This window comes from Ranitomeya variabilis, chromosome 3 (assembly GCF_051348905.1).
Source record: "Ranitomeya variabilis isolate aRanVar5 chromosome 3, aRanVar5.hap1, whole genome shotgun sequence".
Taxonomy (NCBI): domain Eukaryota; kingdom Metazoa; phylum Chordata; class Amphibia; order Anura; family Dendrobatidae; genus Ranitomeya; species Ranitomeya variabilis.
Window position 1 is genome coordinate 473,725,989 of NC_135234.1, and position 21,504 is coordinate 473,747,492.

At 43.5% G+C, this 21,504-nt stretch overlaps 1 protein-coding gene across 7 annotated transcripts in view; it reads right to left on the reverse strand.

Annotated features, from left to right (window-relative positions):
• DMD (dystrophin) overlaps window positions 1-21,504 on the reverse strand; it is a 3,762,639-nt gene that overhangs the window by 854,159 nt on the left and 2,886,976 nt on the right. For all 7 annotated transcript variants that reach the window (XM_077296691.1, XM_077296689.1, XM_077296692.1 and 4 more), the window contains 2 exons: window positions 11,878-12,050; window positions 4,450-4,606 (listed from right to left, as the gene is read on the reverse strand). In XM_077296691.1, coding sequence (XP_077152806.1) covers window positions 4,450-4,606; window positions 11,878-12,050 — 330 coding nt within the window. The remainder of the gene's footprint in view (window positions 1-4,449; window positions 4,607-11,877; window positions 12,051-21,504) is intronic.

Below are 21,504 nucleotides of genomic sequence, written 5' to 3' on the forward strand. Positions count from 1 at the left end.
GGGGCCATGTATCGTGAGATTTTGAGTGCAAACCTCCTTCCATCAGCAAGGGCATTGAAGATGAAACGTGTCTGGGTCTTTCAACATGACAATGATCCAAAGCACACCGCCAGGGCAACGAAGGAGTGGCTTCGTAAGAAGCATTTCAAGGTCCTGGAGTGGCCTAGCCAGTCTCCAGATCTCAACCCTATAGAAAACCTTTGGAGGGAGTTGAAAGTCCGTGTTGCCCAGCGAAAAGCCAAAAACATCACTGCTCTAGAGGAGATCTGCATGGAGGAATGGGCCAACATACCAACAACAGTGTGTGGCAACCTTGTGAAGACTTACAGAAAACGTTTGACCTCTGTCATTGCCAACAAAGGATGTATTACAAAGTATTGAGATGAAATTTTGTTTCTGACCAAATACTTATTTTCCACCAGAATATGCAAATAAAATGATAAAAAAACAGACAATGTGATTTTCTGGATTTTTTTTTCTCAGTTTGTCTCCCATAGTTGAGGTCTACCTATGATGTAAATTACAGACGCCTCTCATATTTTTAAGTGGTGGAACTTGCACTATTGCTGACTGACTAAATACTTTTTTGCCCCACTGTATATATATAGCACAGCTCATGTAATATATAGCACAGCCCACAAAGTATATAGCACAGCCCACGTAGTATATAACACAGCCCACGCAGTATATGACACAGCCCATGCAGTATATAACACAACACAGCCCATGCAGTATATAACACAGCCCATGCAGTATATAACACAAGACACACAGTATATAACACAGCCCAAGCAGTATATAACACAGGGCATGCAGTATATAACAACCCACGCAATATATAACACAGGCCACACAGTCAGTATATAACACAGCCCACACAGTATATAACACTGCCCATGCAGTATATAACACAGCCCACGCAGTATATAACAGAGCACACGCAGTATATAACACAGCCCACACAGTATATGACACAGCCCATGCAGTATATAACACAGCCCATGCAGTATATAACACAGCCCACTCAATATACAACACAGCCCACATAATATATAGCACAGCCCATGCAGTATATAACACAGCCACGCAGTATATAACACAGGGCATGCAGTATATAACACAGCCCATGCAGTATATAGCACAGGCCACGCAGTATATAACACAGGCCATGCAGTATATGACACAGGCCACGCAGTATATAACAGTGGCCATGCAGTATATAACAGTGGCCACGCAGTATATAACACAGCCCACGCAGTATATAACACAGCCCACGCAGTATATAACACTGCCCACATAGTATATAACACAGCCCACATAATATATAGCAGTGAAGCTGGCCCAATGCGCGTGTGGCTGCCGCCAGCTTCCTTTCCCAGAGATGCATTGCGAAATTACCCAGAAGACTTAGCAGTCTTGTGCGCGCATCGGCGGACGGCGGAAGGTGAGAATAGCAGGTTTTTTGTTTTTTTATTATTTTTAACATTAGATTTTTTTATTATTGATGCTGCATAGGGAGCATCAATAGTAAAAAGTTGATCACACAGGGTTAATAGCAGCATTAACGGAGTGCGTTACACCATGGCATAATGCAGTCCATTAACGCTGCCATTAACACTGTGTGAGCACTGACTGGAAGGGAGTGTGGAGCAGGCACTGGGCACTGACTGGATGGAAGTAGGGAGGGACTAATTTTCGGCCGGGCTGTGCCCGTCACTGATTGGTCACGGCCTGGCGGCCGCGACCAATCAGCGACGCGGGATTTCTGTGACAGACAGACAAACAGATGGAAGTGCCCCTTAGACAATTATATATATATAGATTATTCCAGTGGACAACTGCTGGATTTCTCTATTTTTATCTACACCCATTTTTTATACTCAACATTGAAATTGCATCCCCGAGAAGGAACCATTGTGAAATTATGGAAATTACAAGATCAAGTGACATGCTAATTATTTGCAATTCAAGAGAAAATATAGGAATCAAATTTTCAAAATAGTATAACTGCCATGCGCAGAAATACACTCTCAGGCCTTGGAATGTTATCAATGAAGCTATTACTGGTTATGTGAAGAATGTTCTGCCACACTGAATGCACTTGGACATGCAAATCATCAAGATCCACTGCTAGCAACACCCACTGCAATTGCTGATCAATGATGTCCCCAATGTGCTTGACAGGAGACAAGGCTGGAGACTGTAGGCATGGATAGTACACTTAAGCCACTTAGGCTGGTTTCACATTAGCATATATGTGCGCAGCGTAGGCCTGTGTACTCCTTTCCAAAGATTCCCATGTGTCTTGCTTACCTATATTTAACATTGTGTACGCAGGGACATGCGTTGACACCAGTTTGTATGCGGGTGCGTACCCGTGCATTGTTTCGCTGTGCCCGCTGAACGCAACATGTTGCATTTTTTATGCCATCAAATAAACACATGAATGCACATGTGGATGAGTGCATCAAAACAACGCATTACTGTCTACAGGAAAGTATTGGTAAGCAACGACATGCACATGGATGCATTCGATGCTCATGCGTACTTCAGACTGAGCATGTCCAGGAACTGATTGAGACAGACCCCATGTTTGTGGCTTGTGTGAAGAAAATTCTACTGGAAAAGCATTGTCCACATGCACAAATTCTCCTGTCGCACGCATGCACATAAACAACGCAAATGCAGGCAGAAACGCATACAAACGCATGCACACGCAGCATTTTTTTGGCGTCATGCGTAAGATGGTGCGGATAAAAAACGCAGCTTAGGCAAGCGTTGAGATACATTTTGGCATGCATTTGCACATGCAGATACGCTGCACACAGATACGCTAATGTGAACTTAGCCTTAGGCTGCTCATAGAAGCACGAGCAAAACGGCAGTAATGTTGGCTCCACAGCAAAATAAATGGAATGTCAGGCTGTTGGAGTACCTGGGATAACAATCAGAGGGTTCCAGCTAACATACATTATGCCAACCCACAGTATGCCACAATACCAAAACAAGGACCAGTGTGAGATTCCCACATGAAGACTTCTTCAAGGCATTGCTAACATGGTCTACATATGAGGACCAAAGCCTGGAATGGAGCTATTGAGGCTGGATTTGAGGTCCACTCTAATCAGAAATGAGTCTCACTATTGTCTTGGATGCAATGATATCTAGAGATTGGTGTGGAGACCATGTGTGCAACAGCATGTGGTGTATGGACTTGCATAATGTACAGTAGCTGGACCCCTCAAGTCTTAATTCTAGGTGCACGAATAATTTAATGTTACATTTAGATGGTAATGGAACCAGTGGTCCAGCCATGTCTCAGTGTCCCAGGAGTCGTTTTTCAACATGACAATGCCAGGATGCATGCTATTGCTACTGTGAGCAGTCTGAATGGCCTGAACATGCTACCATGGCCAGCAGCGTCTCTGGACTTGTCTATCATTGAGCACATTTCAGACATTATTGATCAGCAGTTACAAAGGGAACTGCCAGCAGCTTATCTCGATGATTTGCATGCTGAATCTCATTAAGCATTGCAGATCATTCTTCAGACAACCATTAACCTCAATGATAGCCGCCGAGACGTGTTAGTGAGTGTATTTCTGCATGTGGTGTCCATACTCGATATTGAATAAATCGAGATGTGAACATTTTATTTTGATTTCCTAATCATTTGCATGTCACTAATGTCCATCAATATTATGATTTTCGTGATGCCATGACTTTTCCTTCTTTGTGCTGCAATTTAAATTTGAGGAGTGCATCCAAGTTATCTATTAAGTATTAACTAAACCTTTTTTAGGTAAATTCCAACTATAATTAAAACGAATGACTGTGAATTTCAGCAAATTAAATTGTCATGTCTGTCATGGTGAAGTTTAAAGATTTGCTTAAAAATGGCTTAAATATCACACCGTTGTGATAATTGATATGGTTTTAAGGTTCTATGTAGTTCTCACCAATTTGATTTTGCTGACCACTTTTACATTTTGTTAAATAAGACCTTGCATCTTGCAAAAGTTTGACGAAGTGAACTGAGTGCTTATTTCATTTAATCTAAATATGGCTAAAATTCATTTATAATATATTTGAATGACTCAAAGGTTGTTTTTGCTCAGCATGATCCAGCAATGATGTGACAACAAGAACATATATCTGCAGAAACCAATCATTCTTAGCTCCCCCTAGTGGTGGCTGCGGGCAGTCAAATTTTTACCATTGAATTCCATAGCTGCGAAGAGAAGCAGATAATGTTGACCTTTAAGATATATTACGGTACTAACATTACTAACACTGGGTCATCTTAACTTTAAATCAAATTGAATAAAATAGCCTTTCACACATTTATTTACTATCATATCTTCTGAGAATGGCGATGAAGGCCTTTCCATATATATTTATTGAAAAATGCCATTTTATATTATGTGAAAAAATGCTAAAACTTCCTACCCGATGCGTGTCAATCTGGCTTTGCACTTTGGGAACGTCCCCACCAATGGGCTCCTGCTGCTTTAGCTCCTCGTTCTTCAGCTGCAGCCATGCAAGAAGCTCCTGCAGAGAGATATGTAATCGCTTCCAGTGCTCCGTGCTGGCTTCTAAATGAGACCTACAAGACATTATGCATCACATTATTGTCAGGGGGAGAAAGATCATGGCAGATGTACAGCTCATTTCATACTGATACCAGTCTTTTTTAGACGAGGAATAATAATTAATGTATGAACTGCTCTTTGATGAGAATTTATTGCGGAGAAAAAGAGGCAGACTCACATGCAGAGCTACCAAGATGAGCTATATTTTACGGCAATTAGCGGACATACTGAAGCTCAATGGAGGAGAATATTATAGAAACAACTAAATATGACCAAATTGGTCAGTAACTAATTACCTTATTCAGGATATTTGAGAATAGAAATGATTTACATGTTGATGGCTGATAACATAAAATCAATTTATATGTGCAAAGTTTTTTGCACTTGTCAGAAAGCATTGGACTACAGAGATAAAGTTTGTCTAAAAAAGGTGATTTTTGCAGTGTTCTTTTATCTAAACTAATTGAAAAACTGCAAATTGATTGTTTTTTGACAATATCTGTAAACGTACTTCAATTCACACTCATTGACCTCAATGGTTAAAAAAACATCATGGTGAAATTTATCATAATAAATGGAATCTGATCTACGTTGGTATTAGTTTGACATTAATGGGACCTATTGACAAAGTAATAATTACAAGGTTTTTTTCTAAAACAATATATACTATATCATCCTACATAGCTGTCAGCACTCTGCGTTCAGCCATAAAGTGCCTGCATACATATAACATAGTGATGTTATAAATCTCCTTTGTTTTATCTTCCCCTTTTTAAAGGGTTTTTCTGTAATATGCTATCAGAATACGGTATGATTATTCTCAACTGGATTTCATTTGTATGCTTCCAAATTAAAATTAGAGGTACAAATTAGGTTCATAAACTCCTATAGATTCTATAACGTGGCTCACACAGCTCAGAATTTGGATGAAACTGTAATAATGCATGAGGCATTAAAGACATGAAGGACAGTAACTTAATATTTGCTAATAACATATCTATATATATAAGAGGCATCGTGATTACTCGCTAATCCCGCCTCCTGCACAGTAGCTCTGCCCCCCACCACATCAACACACACAATCCTGCCCCCCACCCCATTACCACACACATAATCCTGCCCCACCACATCACCACACATAATCCTGCCCCCATCACATTACCACATACAATCTTGCCCCCACCACATCACCACACATAATCCTGCCCCCCACAAATCCCGCCCCCCACCACATCACCACACATAATCCCGCCCCTTCAACACATCACCACAATCCCGCCCCCAACACATCACCACACATAATCCCGCCCCATTACCACACATAATCCCGCCCCCCACCACATTACCACACATAATCCTGCCCCTCACCACATTACCACAGATAATCCTGCCCCCCACCATAGCACCACACATAATCCCACCCCCCCACAACATTACCAAACATAACCCCGCCCCCCACCACATTACCACACATAATCCCACACCCCACCACATTACACAGATAATCCCGCCCCCCACCACATTACCACACATAATCCTGCCCCCCACCACATTACTACAGATAATCCTGCCCCCCCACCACATTACCACACATAATCCCGCCCCCCACCACAGCACCACACATAATCCCGCCCCCCACCCCATCACCACACATAATCCCACCCCCCACCACATCACCACACATAATTCCGCCCCTCCACCACATTGCTACACATAATCCCGCCCCCCACCACATTACCAAACATAATCCCGCCCCCCACCACATTACTACAGATAATCCTGCCCCTCACCACATTACCACACATAATCCTGTGCCCCACCACATTACCACACATAATCCCGCCCCCCACCACATTACCACACATAATCCCGCCCTCCACCACATTACCACACATAATCCCGCCCCCCACCACATTACCATACATAATCCTGCCCCCACCACATTACCACACATAATCCCGCCCCCACCACATTACCACACATAATCCCACCCCCCACCACATTACCACAGATAATCCCGCCCCCCACCACATAACCACACATAATCCAGCCCCCCACCACATTACCACACATAATCCTGGCCCCCCACGACATTACCACACATAATCCCGCTCCCTACCACATTACCACACATAATCCCGCCCCCCCACCACATCACCACACATAATCCCGCCTGCCCACCACATCACCACACAAAAATCACCACACATAATCCCGCGCCCCCCAACACATCACCACACATAATCCCCCATCACATCACCACACATAATCCCGCCCACCACCACATCACCACACATAATCCCGCCCCCACCACATCACCACACATAATCCCGCCCGCCCACCACATCACCACACATAATACCACCCGCCCACCACATCACCACACATAATCCCGCCCCAACACATCACCACACTATTGTTATTAACTTCATTTTAAGTTAATTTGCCACCTGCATAAACGCTATTGAATGTTGTCATTATTTACTTTAGTTTAATCACCAGCAGCGTTAATTAGATAGCAATGAGCGTGCCGAGCGTTAGCTGGCCGGAAACATCTAGTCTTATTATATTGAGGAATATTTATAATGTATGGGTCATACATAAAGGTTCATATTATAAATCACAATTTTAGTGACATTTATATTCTTCCAATTATACAGACTACTAAAGTAAACAAATTAATAGGAATCCTAAAAAAGATATCTGTGTGTAGCTTAAAGTACCTCTAACCTGAATGAAATGTCGCTATAAGATAATTATGATTACGTGGGGCAACATAAGTAATATAGATCCTCTGAGCCACTAAGTGTGCCACTGCATTGCAATTAAATATGAAGTGAGAAAATATCTTTGAATTAGCCTAGGCAAGTAGCTTCTTCAGAGAAGAAATAAAGCATCATTTATTGGATGTAGCAATTCTAAAAGTCAATACTTACTCTTTATCGAGCCTTGCCACATGACTTTGGATAAGAAGCTACATTTGCAGAAACTTATTTTGGGATGTTTGCCTGTCCTCAGTACAAAACAGGAGATTTGATTTGGCTAGGTGAGAGGCCTCTGACTCAAAATTTAAGTGGAAATGTTTCTCTTTATGGATCGTGATAAGCTGGTGTAAGGAGACTTATAGGCTATGTAATACTCCTCTGGGAATTTAAATATGTAAATAGCTATTTCAGAGAGGAAGAGGACTTGAACTGTAGTGTCAGATCTCTATGAAAGCCAGAATTGGTTCAGATATTAAAGGATATTTTTGCAGCCCTATTCAGTAAACTAATTCCATAGTCTAAATACATTGTACAAAACCTCAACAGGGTCAACTCTCTTTGTTACACATTGGTACATACAGTACCAAAAACATGTAAGCGCATATGGTAAATTACCATCTATTAAATTATTGTTTCTATATAATGTAAAAGGAATAATAAATTAAAGAATAATAAACTGATAATAACAGGAGCATAGCTACATGTTCATGGGTCCAGGATTAGGAGTAGGAGTTCAGCTTCTCCACCATCCTTTACTTGCTATCTCCCACTTAAAAAGGGTTGTAATGATGTAAAAAAAACTTTTCTGGCAGCTGATATTGTTAAAATAATGATTCACCACTTCAGTGCCAATGCTCCTGTGTCCCTCAGCAACAGTAGTGATAATGTGCCTGTAGTGTAGCGGTATCCACACTGTGCAGTGATGAGGCAGTGACCCAGTAAAGTTCTAAACAAAAGTCTCTTTAATGTTCAACTCACATAAGGTACAGAGCACATGATATCCTCCAGATCACTGCCGGGAAACATATCCTCCAGATTAGAGCCAATAAACATGCCAGTCCACCTCCGAGGCTAGTTGCCATGGGTGACTACACCGCTGTGTGTGCTGTGGGTGCAAGACCTCTCAGCTCCCTTGGCTGTTTGGCTCCTCTTGCCTGTGTTGCCTCACACAGGTGGAGCTCTGCAGAGCCGACTCTGCACTCTAGCAAACAACAAACTGACTCTGGCTCTGACACACCCAACCCTATACTGCAGGGTTTTTAACTGAAATCTGTGGTCTTCAGCTACATGGAAAACCCGGCCAGGAATGAAACGGACTGCACGACTATCATCCTGTTGTTTGTTTCAAAGCACAAAAGCCCAGCAGGTTTTCTTAAATCTGCCCTGGACAAATAGCTTGTCCAGGACTAATACTTACATTTTATTTCGCATTGCAATCACAGCTACGCCTGTGACTGCAATGCACTCCCATGGCCTCAATACGCCTTTGTGCACATTCTGGGGGGAAATACAGCAATCCTTACATGTAGCACCGGTCACTGTCTCACAGTGCCCTACCAGTGAACACTGCAGACAATCACTGCCACCCAGGAGTTATTATATTTATTTACTGGGTCATAGAGCTAGGATTTCAAAGTAAAGATTGCCTTTGCTACTGGAATATGCAGAAAGGAAGTATAGACATTGGCCATGGAAAAACACTAGTATCCACCAGACAGGACCACCAGCTGGCCAAAGAATATAATTTACGATACCTATGCTCATTAATAGGCAACTGTCCTGCTTAGTGTATACCAACGTCTTTCTATGGTTGACGTCAGATTGAGCAGAATAGACTGTGTGTATGACCTCTTCATCTTTAGTGCCATACTACTAGGACTGTATTAAATTTAGAAGATTCTGGACATAGTGTCTACAGAATTGGGATTGACCTAATAACGTTTCTATTTCAATAAGGTATAACATGTAGAATAACTATAGAGCAGGCAAAAGAAGCAATTTACATGTTGTTTATCAAAGGTCAGAGGTAAGATGGCAAGATGGAGGAAGACGTGGCAGGTTCTACTCCTGTACTCTTGAACCTCCTCTCTCTACACAGGACAGTGTAATCTTGCTAGGCAGTCAAACAAAGGTTGGTAAGCTCAGTAAAAATATTCCTCAGCTTTACTTATACCAGTACCTAGACAAATTTTTCTCACTGGCGGTAAGCAATAGCTCACCCCTTAGCAACTGCTAAGTGCAGCAGGGGGGCTTTTGACCCTCCTTACAATGGAACTGGTAAGAGATGTAACCTCTGGAACCTATATAGTACAACACTGGAGATCAATACTTTAGATAGAATTTTTCCTTGCTATCGCCATGGCAAGAAACTGACCTAAAATAGATCTCATAGTTTAGGGTTGTCATAATTATATTGCTCTAACAAACCCTCATTCTTGTAAACCTTCATTATCTGTATGTCATTTGTATGGCTATTTATCTAACCAATTAAAATTAAAATTGCATGGTTGGCATTAGCACCATACAAATCTAGGCATAAGACAGGTTTCATGATGATCTGGGAAAAAAATTATCTACCCATGGTACACAAACGGCTCATTGGATCTTGATTTCCAAAGAATTGACATACTATAGAGTTAAGCTGGAGTTACACTAAACGACTTACCAACGATCACGACCAGCGATACGACCTGGCCATGATCGTTGGTAAGTCGTTGTGTGGTCGCTGGGGAGCTGTCACACAGACAGCTCTCTCCAGTGACCAACGATCAGGGGAATGACTTCGGCATTGTTGAAACTGTCTTCAACGATGCCGAAGTTCCCCCGCAGCACCCGGGTAACCAGGGTAAACATCGGGTTACTAAGTGCAGGGCCGCGCTTAGTAACTCGATATTTACCCTGGTTACCATTGTAAAAGTTAAAAAAAAACCACTACATACTCACATTCTGATGTCTGTCACGTCCCCCGCCGGCGTCCACAGGGTTAAAACTGCTTTCGGCAAGAGCGCTGCTGCCGAGAGCTTCCCTGCACTGAATGTGTCAGCGCCGGTAGTAACAGCGGTGACGTCACCGCTGTGCTCTGCTTTACGGCCGGCGCTGACACAGTCAGTGCAGGGAAGCTCTCGGCCGGAGCACGTGCATTAGCAGCGCTCCTGCCGAAAGCAGTTTTAACCCTGTGGACGCCGAGGGACGTGACAGACATCAGAATGTGAGTATGTACTGTTTTTTTTTAACTTTTACAATGGTAACCAGGGTAAATATCGGGTTACTAAGCGTGGCCCTGCGCTTAGTAACCCGATATTTACCCTGGTTACAAGTGAACACATCGCTGGATCGGCGTCACACACGCCGATCCAGCAATGACAGCGGGTGATCAGCGACCAAAAAATGGTCCTGATCATTCCCCAGCGACCAACGATCTCCCAGCAGGGGCCTGATCGTTGGTCGCTGTCACACATAACGAGATCGTTAGCAGGATCATTGCTACGTCACCAAAAGCGTGACGTTGCAACGATATCGTTAACGATATCGTTATGTGTGACTCAGCCTTTAGTTTTATGAAGACAGTGATTGTTTACTTTGACAGTCAAGAAACAATAGTATCGTTTAGGGGGTGTTTTAACATTATGGCCCTGATTCAGCATAGTATTTTCACCAGATTTCTGATATAAAACACTTTGATAAGTCACAAAATTCTTGCACAACTTGAGGTTGGGCAAAGTTGGGGTGGTATGGTGGCAGAACAGGGGCGTGAAGCTACAGCTCGTCTAATTCATGATGAATTGTGGCTTTCCTTATACTAAAAATCTCTGAAGCAAAGAGCATGGAGGTGCCCACCACTTTTCAGATGTATCTGGTTCATTAAAAGGTGCATTTATCTACAACATCCCTCCCCTTCAAAATCGATGATAAAAATGCTCGTCTTGAGGAGTGGGGGGCTAAGCATTACTACTATTTACCCACATTATTTCTGCTATGCTATTTGGGTGCTTTTAAATTTGTTTTGTCTTTTTTACCTATAGATAAAATAATAAATAAAATTAAAAAAAAATAACAAAACAATGGCCAGAGCTCCATCCGTTGTTACTACTCTACATGAAATCAAGCTATCCCTATGAAAAAATAAATAGTTATAATTGATATCAAGTGCAAATACAGAAGGAAACATCTCCAAATAGTAATTCCTAAATTATAAGCACTTATGATATTAATATTTAGATAACTAAATGCTTTCCAGGAAAAGATACATTTCCCATATGATTCTTGAACATCTTAGATTAATATTCATATTTTGGAGAGGTTTCCAATTAAATAGAATCACTTTACAATATTTATGTTTTTTTTTCGTTGTACACTTGATGAATAATAACTACAAGAAAGATATGTACTTTGACTTGAACACAATCTGATTCTATAATAGCCATGGGATACAGTAATGTGTTGTTCTTTCACAATATGTTAGCATAATAAGGAAATTAATACGTTTAACCTTGTTTAGTATTTTTGTCCCTGTCCAATACCTGATGTTAAGGGACTTTTTCCTGAGATCATTCCATCGGATGTTCATATTGTCAAGCCTTCTGTGCAAGAGAGAAGCATCTTCAGACCCTTCCAAAGATTTAAGGATTTTCTGTCCATTTTCATCCAAAGAATGGAAGACCTCCGTGTGGTCATCAATGTCTGATTGTAATTCCTAGTACAGAAAAATGAAATATTATTACATCAAACTGTAGAAATAGACAAAAATCAGAATGCAAATGTAAAGGTTTCTCTCCAATGCAAAATAGAGAAATGAATGATGGCTTTGTGTAAGCCAAAGAAAGGCCGTACAGCACAGGTATCACCAGTGTAAGACAAGTAATTTGTCAACTAAATATTCTCAAAATCTCTGGATCGATCAATCACATAAAATAAAAAAAATCTGGAAATAATATATGCACATTAAATAAAACGCCAGTGCTAATAAAATGTTTTTCGCTGAGAGAACATGTAATCCATTACTGAACTTGTAACTTACAGTTATTTACTTAGACATCATTAATTAGAATTCATGATTAGGATTTATGCAATTATTGAAAGTGACATATTCAAACATAATTGTATTCAATGCGAGGAGGAAGGAAAACACTGTGGAAAAGTACTCACTCTTTTACTGACACTAGAATAAAATTAGCGATGGACGCTTATGTGTGCTTTATGCAGAATTATACCATCAGAATAAACTGGTTACACTATCTAATAATATTGCAACATGTATGTATATAGATATATCCATGATCCCTGTCCAAAGTCTACAATATTTGGAGGAAAAAGTTGGAAGTTGGCTAATGGTTATTGAATTACAGCAAAATAATGATGATGATAATAATAATAATAGTAGTAATAATAATAATAATAATTATTATAATAATAACAATAATGCAACTATTTTATTTTTAAAAAGTCAATTTTTTAAAGTTGATGAATGGTTATTGAATTGCAGGGAAATAACTATAATAGTAATAATAATAATGCAACTTTTTTATTTAAAAAATCAATTTTCTAAATTTGATGAATGGTTATTGAATTACAGGAAATTAATAATAAGAGTAATAATAATAACTATAATAATAATGAAAATAATAACTATAATAGTAATAATGATAATGCAACTTTTTTTAATTTAAAAAGTCAATGTTTGAAAGCTGTGCGTATAACGCTAACTACAGTATTGCCTCCCCAAATATATTATTATGAGATAAATTATTAATTTTGCACAGCTTAAAGTAGTCGTAGCGCAAGCAGCGTTATGACAAATTTGCTCCCACAATGTGTTAGTAAAGACGACACGTCTGAATCGGTTCTAACCTTCACATTATATTTCCTCCTATGCAACATGCTTTGAAGACTGTAACATCGGTTGTACTCAGAGACAATCGCAAGGCAATTCTGAAGAGATGGTGAAGTGAAGATGAAGTGCCAACTCTTGTTACATAATGTTCTCAAAAACGTTTCCCAAAGCAAGACCTCATATCAGAGACAACTGATACTTTGTTTTGTGGCAACATTCAGATCACATCCCCAAGTGTAGGATGGAGCGATGACCTCATAGAGAACGCGGAAGGGCAAACTCTTGTTTTTTACTTCTTTCGCAGTGACACAAGGGGAGACAAGTGTAAAAAAGAAGTATGAAGCTTCAGCAATGTTCAAATCCGAATGGCAACAGAAGGGTTAACATACAGTATGCGCCATAGCACAATGGAAAGAGGCACAGTTTTAGCTTTTATCCCTCTCACTCGAGTGTGCCAATTGATGCCAAAGGAAAATTCTTTCACAGGCCTGCTGGCATTCCACTCGGCCTACATGCTGAATGGATTCTTTGTATTTGAGTGAATCTTTATGTTTATATGCCTCTGTTGTAAATTTCTTTTTTATGTCTTTTATTGGTCAGATAAAAGGAAGCACAGTTTAACTTTAGAGACACTTTAAACCATACTGCATAATTAAGTCATATTACATTGCACTGCTATAGTCTGTAAGAGGAGGCAAGCTCAAGCATGCATTCTACTTTGAAGATTATTTACATGGCATCATTGTTTCTAAGGATAAAAGAACACATAAGTCCATCTGTATCAACCCATCCTCCCAGAATATTGATCCAAAAAGAGGCAAAAACTCCCATCAGATGGGATCAAGTGTTCCTCATCTCAGGAAAAAAATTCCTCCCAAATTCTGCAGATAAATAAATGAAATATACATAAAAAGATCAACGACCCCATTCGAGTAATCTAGATTCTTTACCTTGGGAAATGACTACCCTTAAAGGGAATCTGTCAGCGGGTTTTTGTTATGGAATCTGAGAGCAGCCTGATGTAGGGGCGGAGACCCTGATTCCAGTGATGTGCCACTTAATGGACTACTTTGTGTAGTTTTGATAGACTCCCTGCTTTCTCCTGTCTGTAGATATAGCAGTGGTCAGAGTGCTGAGCTCTGTAAAATCCCACCCACACCCTTGATTGCTAGCATCCTATGTACACTATGAATTTCAAGCAAGTGATGAGGGTGTCAACACACAGATTAGCTGGTCTGGCTAGCATACTACACCTAGTCCAACAGTAATAATCTCCTTCTGATAAAACACTGATTGTGTTGAATCTACAGCACACAGCGTAATAAGTCATACATCCCTGGAATCAGGATTTCTGTTCCTACATTCTGCTGCTTTCAAATTAAAAAGGAAAAGCCTGCTGACAGATTCCCTTTAAGAAAGGCATATAGGCCCTTTTTAACTTTTTCTATGATTTCACTATGACAACTTCCCCTACCAGAACATTTCTTGGCCACACTGATATTGTAAAGAATCGCCTCCTATGTTAATTTATTTATTTTACTTGCTTATCGTATATACTCGAGTTTAAGCCGACCCGAGTATAAGCCGACCCCCCTAATTTTGCCACAAAAAACTGGGAAAACGTAATGACTCGAGTATAAGCCTAGGGTGGAAAATGCAGCAGCTACCGGTAAATGTCAAAAGTAAAAATAGATACCAATAAAAGTAAAATTAATTGAGATATCAGTAGGTTAAGTGTTTTTGAATATCCAGATTGAATCAGGAGCCCCATATAATGCTCCATAAAGTTTGATGGGCCCCATTAGATGCTCCATACAGACACTTGCCCCATAGAGTGCTGCACAAATGTTGATTATGGCCCCATAAGATGCTCCATACAGACACTTGCCCCATTTGCTGTTGCTGAGATAAAAAAAAAAAATCACATACCCACCTCTCCGTCGCTCAGGCCCCCGGCACTTTCAATATTCACCTGACTTTGTTCCAGCGCCGCTCCATCTTCAGCGTCTTCTGCACTGACGTTCAGGCAGAGGGTGCTCACTAACCACATCATCGCGCCCTCTGACCTGAGCATCACTGTAGAAGATGCTGAAGATGGAGCGGCGCCGGATCAAGGAGCAGGTGAATACTCACCTGCTCCTGGTGCTGTGCAGTCCCTGCTTCCCCGGTGCCGCAGCTTCTTCCTGTATTGAGCGGTCACCGTTACTTCTCATTACAGTAATGAATATGTGGCTCCACCCCCATGGGAGGTGGAGCCGCATATTCATTACTGTAATGAGGGGTACCATGTGACCGCTCAGTACAGGAAGAAGCTGCGGCACCGGGGAAGCAGGGCCAGGAGTAGGTGAGTATAATTAGACAGCCCCCGCTCCCCATCCCCTGCCGACCCATGGGTATGACTCGAGTATAAGCCAAGAGGGGGACTTTCAGCCCAAAAAAAGGGCTGAAAATCTCGGCTTATACTCGAGTATATATGGTATATAGCGCCATTAATTCCACAGTGCTCTACAGATATCAACATCATCACTGTCCCCATTGGGGCTCACAATCTAGATTCCCTATCAATATGTCTTTGGAGTGTGGGAGGAAACTGGAGAACCCAGAGGAAACCCACGCAAACACAGGGAGAACATACAAACTCCTTGCAGATGTTGTCCTTGGTGGGATTTTAATCCATGACCGCAGTGCTGCAAAGCAACAATTATGTTGATGTAGAAACTTTCTTCTAGCATTAGTGGATGCTCATTTATATAGTAACAGCATTTCTTGGATGATTAAAATTGTGGATACACAAGTGTCAAAATACAAATGCAAAATACATTCATAAGGATGGTTCTTTCATTTACTAGACTCAATGCAGGCCCAGATTGATAATCTGCCAAGCCGTGCAGATGCCCGCTGGGGCAGCGGCTCTGAGCTAAAAAAATGGGCCACCGGCCCTTTAAATTTTCTGCACAGGCCCTGGTGCGCGCTCCCTCTCGGTGCATGTGCTGACCAAGGCTGCGGCATACCGTGTTAGCGTGGGCCACGTAGTGCTTGCACACGGCTGCAGCCCTCATTAGTGCGGGCAAGCAGGAGAGTGCGTGCACCAGGGCCTGTGCTGCAGTTTCAAAAGCCTGCCGACGCCACTGCAGCGTGCACAGGACACCCGCATGAGCCTCATTCTGATGCTGGCCAATACCAGTGCTGGAGAACAGGGCTCTCCTCATCGACGCTGTGCAGGTAAGTGGGCGCTGTGCCTGGCAGCAATGTGCAGGATCCTATAGGCACTAATAAGCCTCTATGGCTGTGCCCTCTACTTAGGCTGAGCACCATAAGAGGCCAAGTGCACTGTCCACCATTATCTCCTCCAGGAGTACAGAGCACGAGTCAGCTGTGAGGGGAAGTAAGACCCCAATGTTTGTTCTGTCTGTCACACTGTATCACTTGCCATTGGACAGGCAGAGATGATGGGGGATGCCACATCCTGTTGATGGGGGAGGATAGGGGGATGCCATCAGGCCTGGATTGATAATCTGCTGGGCAGATGCGCGCTGGGCCGGTGGCTCTGAGCTACAAAATGGGCCACCGGCCCTTTAAATCTGCTGCACAGGCACTGGTGCATGCGCGCTCTCGGCCCTCGTTTGTGCTTGCACGGCTGCGGCCCTCATCAGTGTGGGCAAGCAGGAGAGCGCGCGCACTAGGGCCTATGCTGCAGTTTGAAAAGCCCCCAACCGCGGTGCTGAAATCTAATTTCCCGAGATCTTGGTGCCGAAATCTCCATCTGTGCATGCGCCGCCCCGGCAACTATTTTCCCGAAGTCCACTGCATAGGAAACCATGCAACTGTGGGGCTCTGGCCTTTCACAAAATGTCGGCAGAGCCACCGCAGCAATGAACACCCACAGCGGCCCACCGCACATCTGAACACCACCTCATTCCACCCTGCGGCCTGCTGTGACCCTGCTCCATGGTGGCAGATAAGGTATATCCGCCTTATAAGACATGCCCCCATTGTCCCCCATAAAATTTTTGGGAAAAAAAAGTGCATCTTATAATCCGAAAAATGCGGTGTGTGTATATGTTTATATATGTACCGTGTTTCCCCGAAAATAAGCCACCCCCGATAATAAGCCGTAGTGGGGGGTAGAGAAGGGGCGGCTAATATAAGCCATACCCCGAAAATAAGCCGTAGTGGGAAAGACGTGGAAAATATAAGCCATGGTACCTTTTGACTGCCTCGGTCCCCTCTGTCCTCTCTCTAGTGGCCCCGAGTGCAGGGTTAACTTTCTGTGTGCCCCGGCCGGAGCTCTGATTGGTCCAGCGGCTCCCCAGCATCTCGAGCGCTGATTGGCTCAGCAGCTCGAATGCTGATTGGCCCAGACGCCCTGCATGATGAGACAACCACACCTGCACCCTGCACCGCGGAGGAATCCATAAGGGAAAGCCACCATTACAAGGTAAGGAAATCCCACAATGTTAATTATCACATACCGGTGACGCTCCCCCTCCCCGTCCCACGGTCTCCGGGTGCCGCAGCTCTTCCCCTGTTCAGCGGTCACGTGGGACCACTCATTAGAGAAATGAATAGGCTGCTCCACCTCCCATAGGGGCGGGGCCGCATAATTCATTTCTCTAATCAGCGGTGCCGGTGACCGCTGACAGAGGAAGAGGCTGCGGCACCGAAGACCAGCTGTCCGGGGGAAGGAGCGGGACGCCGGGAGCAGGTAAGTATGACATATTCACCTGTCTGCGTTCCACACGCCGGGCGTCGCGCCATCTTCCCGGCGTCTCTCCTCACTAACTGTGCAGGTCAGAGGGCGCGATGACGCATATAGTGTGCGCGCTGCCCTCTGCCAGTCAGTGCAGAGAGACGCCGGGACGGGACGCTGAGGAGCTGCAAGCAAGAGAGGTGAGTATGTGTTTTATTATTTTTATTGCAGCAGCAGCAGCACAGCTATGGGGCAATAATGGACGGTGCAGAGCACCATACGGCACAGCTATGGGGCAATAATGGTGCAGAGCACTATATGGCACAGCTATGGGGCAATAATGGACGGTGCAGAGCACTGTATGGCACAGCTATGGGGCAATAATGGACGGTGCAGAGCACTGTATGGCACAGCTATGGGGCAATAATGGACGGTGCAGAGCACTATATGGCACAGCTATGGGGCAATAATGGTGCAGAGCACTATATGGCACAGCTATGGGGCAATAATGGTGCAGAGCACTGTATGGCACAGCTATGGGGCAATAATGAACGGTGCAGAGCACTATATGGCACAGCTACTTTTTGGTTAAAAAAAAAAGTCGCCTTTTTTTGGCTAATATAAGCCATACCCCGAAAATAAGCCATAGTGGGACTTTTGGGGGTAAAAAGAATATAAGACACTGGCTTATATTCGGGGAAACACGGTATATGTGTATATATGTATATGCATATATATGTATCTGCGTATATATATATGTATATATATATATATATATGCACTGCTCAAAAAAATAAAGGGAACATTTAAATAACAGAATATAATGTCAAGTAAATCAAACTTCTGTGAAATCAAACTGTCCACTTAGGAAGCGACACTGCTTGACAATCAATTTCACATGCTGTTGTGCAAATGGAATAGACAACAGATGGAAATTATTGGCAATTATCAAGACACACTCAATAAAGGAGTGGTTCTGCAGGTGGGTACCACAGACCACATCTCAGTACCAATGCTTTCGGGCTGATGATTAGGTCACTTTTGAATGTTGGTTGTGCTTTCACACTCGTGGTAGCATGAGACGGACTCCACAACCCACACAAGTGGCTCAGGTTGGGCAGCTCATCCAGGATGGCACATCAATGCGAGCTGTGGCAAGAAGGTTTGCAGTGTCTGTCAGCGTAGTGTCCAGAGGATGGAGGTGCTACTTGGAGACAGGCCAGTACACCAGGAGATGTGGAGGGGGCCGTAGGAGGGCAACAACCCAGCAGCAGGACCGTTACCTCAGCCTTTGTGCAAGGAGGAACAGGAGGAGCACTGCCAGAGCCCTGCAAATTGACCTCCAGCAGGCCACAAATGTGCATGTGTCTGCACAAACGGTTAGAAACCGACTACATGAGGATGGTCTGAGTATTTTCAGGAATACTATGGGAAAATAAAAATATAAGATGCACTTTTTTCCTCCCAAAATGTGGAGGAAAATGGGGGGTGCACCTTATAGTCCAGATGCATTTCTCTTAAGTATCGGTACACATGACTGCCAGCAGTAGCAGGAAGGCTCCGGCTGTGTCATGTCGGACGCTGTTCATACTAGGGCATTCGACAGACAGCGATAATTCCGCTTTTGTCCACTATTGTCTCAGTGGCGTCGGCTAGATATTATCTAGCTGGTCTGGGGTTAATTTAGCTGGTGCTCGGATTGGAAGCTGGGTCACGTCCACTGCCTTTATATAGTTCTTCTGATCATTGGGCGTCGCCGATTATAGCTTCTGTCTTGTGCTTGGTTATCTCGGTCTGGAGTGGTGATCTAGGAGAAGGAGTATCGTATCTGGTGGTGTATTTCCCTTTGTCATATTTTCTCCTTCCTATATTTGTATTTATTTTGCCCTGAGCATTTATAGTATATCCCTGTGTGACTGCGGCATGGTTCATATTTTCCGTTATCCTTGTCTGTTCTAACTGTGGGTATTGGTGTGTGGTCTCTTCACTGGGTGGTGGGTGGTGGTTCCAGCCTAGGGTTGAAACAGGAGATAGGGTGAGGATGGAAGCCCAGACATGTGTTATGACCCCAATGGCGAGGGTCTCAGAGGAACGTGGAAGTCTGCAGAATACAAAAATCCAGCTCATAGGGCAGTGGTAACTGGGTTGACCATATATCTACTCCTAACGCCAACACTAGAAGTAGCCGGGGATCATTCCTACGTTGATTCTAGATGACACGCGCCAGCCGGAGAATCTAGCTACCCCTAGTAGAGGAAAACAAAGACCTTTCTTGCCTCCAGAGAAGGGGACCCCAAAGCTGGATAGAAGCCCCCCACAAATAATGACGGTGAGGTAAGAGGAAATGACAAACACAGAAATGAATCAGGTTTAGCACAGAGAGGCCCGCTTACTGATAGCAGAATAAAGAAAGGTAACTTATATGGTCAACAAAAACCCTATCAAAATCCACACTGGAAATTCAAGAACCCCCGAACCGTCTAACGGTCCGGGGGGAGAACACCAGCCCCCCTAGAGCTTCCAGCAAAGGTCAGGATATAGATTAGGAACAAGCTGGACAAAAATACAAAACCAAAACAAATAGCAAAAAGCAAAAGGCAGACTTAGCTGATATAACTGGAACCAGGATCAGTAGACAAGAGCACAGCAGACTAGCTCTGATAACTACGTTGCCAGGCATTGAACTGAAGGTCCAGGGAGCTTATATAGCAACACCCCTAACTAACGACCCAGGTGCGGATAAAAGGAATGACAGAAAAACCAGAGTCAAAAAACTAGTAACCACTAGAGGGAGCAAAAAGCAAATTCACAACAGTACCCCCCCCTTAGTGAGGGGTCACCGAACCCTCACCACGACCACCAGGGCGATCAGGATGAGCGGCATGAAAGGCACGAACTAAATCGGCCGCATGAACATCAGAGGCGACCACCCAGGAATTATCCTCCTGACCATAGCCCTTCCACTTGACCAGGTACTGAAGCCTCCGCCTGGAGAGGCGAGAATCCAAGATCTTCTCCACCACGTACTCCAACTCGCCCTCAACCAACACCGGAGCAGGAGGCTCAGCAGAAGGAACTACAGGCACAATGTACCGCCGCAACAAGGACCTATGAAATACATTGTGAATAGCAAACGACACAGGAAGATCCAGACGAAAAGATACAGGATTAAGGATTTCCAATATCTTGTAAGGCCCAATAAAACGAGGTTTAAATTTGGGAGAGGAGACCTTCATAGGAACAAAGCGGGAAGAAAGCCATACCAAATCCCCAACGCGTAGTCGGGGACCCACACCGCGGCGGCGGTTGGCAAAGCGCTGAGCCTTCTCCTGTGACAACTTCAAGTTGTCCACCACATGATTCCAGATCTGCTGCAACCTATCCACCACAGAATCCACCCCAGGACAGTCAGAAGGCTCCACATGACCCGAAGAAAAGCGAGGATGGAAACCAGAGTTGCAGAAAAAAGGCGAAACCAAGGTGGCGGAACTAGCCCGATTATTAAGGGCAAACTCAGCCAACGGCAAGAATGTCACCCAATCGTCCTGATCAGCAGAGACAAAACACCTCAAATAAGCCTCCAAAGTCTGATTGGTTCGCTCCGTCTGTCCATTAGTCTGAGGATGG